We start from the raw sequence: 3,239 nt of genomic DNA, 5'->3' as shown, positions 1-3,239 counted from the left end.
CTGCTTTATCAAACATCAGCTGATTGTAAGGAGATGGTTTTATAGCTGGGTGTTCTGTTCTGTTGGTCTGCATCTCTATTTTAGTGTCAAAACCATGCCCTTTAGGGTACTATAAGCTTGTAGTATGGTTTGAAGTCGAGTAATGTGATGCCTCCAGCTTTTTTCTTTTTGCGTAGGATCATTTTGGTTATTCATTTTCTGGTTCCAAAAGAAGCACTGAATTACTCTTTTATTAGATATGTGAAATATGCCAATGGTATTTCTCTCTGTGTGTGTTTGTGTAAAATAACACTAGGGGCAGATAATAATGACAAATAGATTTAAGATCTGGATTGTCAAATGAAGTAATTCATGTTTTACCAAATATTTTTTAGTCAAATTTTCTAAGTAAAAATTGTGGGACAACTCATGCTCTTTGCAACATTGTTTCAAATTGTCACTTTCTAACAACCATATTAATGATTTAGTTTGCTTTATGATATAAAGTATCCTATAGATGTTTTTATTTTAATGCAAGCTAATATATTTAATTTGTTTCTTAGAGTTTACATTTTAAGGGTTAATTGATATTACCTCTAATTCCACATCCTCCAAATATGATTACATTCCTCAGTTATAATTTAATAATAATATCCATTTTTAAATATGTATATATATTTAGGTGTTTAATCTAAATGAAATTTATTTTTATTAGGTGAATATTTTAGGGTAGGAGATTAGCTTTACATTTTTTTCTGGATGAAAGTCAGCCAAATATATCAATATAGTTTAATGTCCTCAGTTTTTACCTTAAAAAAAAAGAGAAAATAACAATTAAGGATGATGTAATTAATGGACTTAACTAAGAACAGGAGAAAAATAGTTATTGGTAGAACTAAAGGAAAAAAACACAGACTCTTTTGTGTATGAGAGTACAAGAGAATAAAGAGAGATGATGAAATGAGCAGTAGCAGGTGTTATTGTTATGTGAAACTTGCTCAGTTCGATCTTGCCCATCCCCTAAATGAGTTGGAGCAGATTGACCTCACAATATTCGATTAAGACGTAGAAGCAACTTGGTCCTTTGTTTTTAGTCTACAGATTTGGGTTTCTGAGATGATGGACAGCTCCAGTGTTGCAGCAGTAAGAGGACAATCCTGCACATTCTGGATCTGGAAATCCAGGATCTAGACTATTCTGCCACCTGGAAGTGCACACATGGGGTGCGCATTGCCAGGTGGCAAGTAACAGGAAACAGGCTTTCTGCTCCACAGTCTGTGGTGGGCAGTGACGTTTGCAGCCTGTATGTTGAACCTCAAGCAGTTCTCTGAGTGGGTGGTCAAAGCTGTTTCTCCACATGAATCAGAAAGAACAGACCCAGCTGAATATATTAAACAAATTTGTTCCATTTGACTTCTCTGTTGAAAGTAAGGGTATTATCATCATTTGTTAATGTTAAAACTGATGTCTACTAGGAATGCAGCTAAAATGTACAAATATATATTTGGTTAAGATCTCTGAAAGAGGGATTAATAGATGGGAATCAAACAATAAGCAAAGTAAAGTATATTTCATAAATGAAATTGCTATAACTTCTATTCATTACATAAATACTGTTTCTTTCAACTTTCTAAGAATGTATAGAATATCTTCTTAGGGAATAAATTGCTTCTGAGCCATTAGTAGAAAAGTTTTTGCTTTCCCTCCTCAAACTGCAGACTGTAAAAGATTTCAGATTTGTTTATATGATGTGGTTTTTGATGAATTACTAAAACTTAGTGTCATTTTAATATTTAGTATTGTTTAGTATTACAGATATCATGAGTTATCTAGGAAATTTAAGTTTTCCTTAAAACATGTTTATAAAAAATTAGCTTTATTTATTTAGAAGTATTTTTTTCATGGAGTTAGAACACTATAGAAATTTTTCTTACAAATGTATCATAGCACACTACTCTTTAAGCTTTGCACCTGGGTTGGCTCAAATCCAAAATCCCAACTCTAACTTAAGTTTATATTTTAGTCTTCTCAGGCACAGACTTGAGTCATCAAGTTGTCATCTTCTGAGCAAGCAAAAATTTCAAGTCCAATTTAACACCATGGGTGACTTTTAACTTCATCCTCGTGTCTGTGCATATCTTTGTGTGCTAGGGTTTGGTAACGAAGCATGTTACCAAATAGATACAGACTAAAAATAAAACCCTATAGTTCAGCTGGTATTTTCAAATATTTAAGAAGAGGTTTTTTAGTGCATTACCCCAATCCAAATAGGCAGATTGTGGTTTGCAAAAGGTAAGTGAGTTCTCTGCTAAAGCCCAGCTAATTTACTCAGAGCTGAGGCAAGCTCCCAGTACTCTGAGTTCCAGTATTTCACATTTATCTGGCTGTTTAGGTGTGACAAATTTTAATATTAAATTTAAACAATGTTGGATCACTGATGCTCCTAATTCTAGACATTATTATATTATACTATGAGTGTAAATTCTAAAAACCAAATCCCAACTTGTTTTCTAATTGTATGTCTCTGGCAAGTCACATGATGTGAGATTTTCTTTCTTCCATTGGCAAAAATAGGGATCCTAATTATTACATGTGTATTATATATATATGCCACAAAATCAATTTTCACGTAAACTTATCTCACTAAAGGATTTATGTTGAGATCCAAAATGTATTGATCACAGAGTAAATATTACTGACTCCTATATTTATCACAGTCTCAAATTTTCTATTCGTTGTGACATCATTCTTCATCACATTTTGTTTTGAATTATATTTTCTTTACCCTATGTAATGCTTTTTGATAGATAATATGACCCATTCTAGAAATTAGCCTATGCTGTACTCAAAAAAATGTTGTTTACATGGATCAACAAGAAAGTCCAGGTGTTTTTCTTCAAAAATTACAATTTAATTGTAAATTATTTTACACATGTTGGGAAGAGACATGTTGAGCTACTTTAACCATTCAATAAGTATTTATTGGTTTGCTTTCAGTAAAAGAAGATATCACTTGCATATGTTTAGACCTAAAATAAAATGATAGATGCGTATGCACACCATGCCCAGATTCTGAAGCCTGGTATATATGTATAATAAATTGTACATCTTTGGACTTTCTAGTTTAGCATGTATATAATTTGATATTTGTTTTAATTTAGTTTATATTTTTCTTTAATTAGTTGTTATTTTCTTATGTGCTATACCACTTTTATAAATGTGCAAATATCCAAGTTTATTTCTGAGGTGTATATGCTCCA

The 3,239-nt window shown here is 31.9% G+C and overlaps 1 protein-coding gene across 1 annotated transcript; it reads right to left on the bottom strand.

Annotated features, from left to right (window-relative positions):
* Window positions 1–1,037: 1,037 nt before the first annotated feature.
* Window positions 1,038–1,280, bottom strand: DIRC1 (disrupted in renal carcinoma 1; the record flags this gene model as incomplete). The annotated part of the gene is given in 2 exon segments (XM_023509177.1): window positions 1,038–1,246; window positions 1,249–1,280. Coding segments are annotated over 2 exon segments (241 nt in total), but the record flags the coding sequence as incomplete, so codon positions are not given.
* Between the last annotated feature and the right edge of the window lie 1,959 nt (window positions 1,281–3,239).

This window comes from Otolemur garnettii, unplaced genomic scaffold (assembly GCF_000181295.1).
Source record: "Otolemur garnettii isolate 467f Iridium unplaced genomic scaffold, OtoGar3 scaffold01996, whole genome shotgun sequence".
Lineage (NCBI taxonomy): Eukaryota > Metazoa > Chordata > Mammalia > Primates > Galagidae > Otolemur > Otolemur garnettii.
Note: the sequence above shows the minus strand (reverse complement) of the source record. Positions and strands in the feature narration are given on the sequence as shown.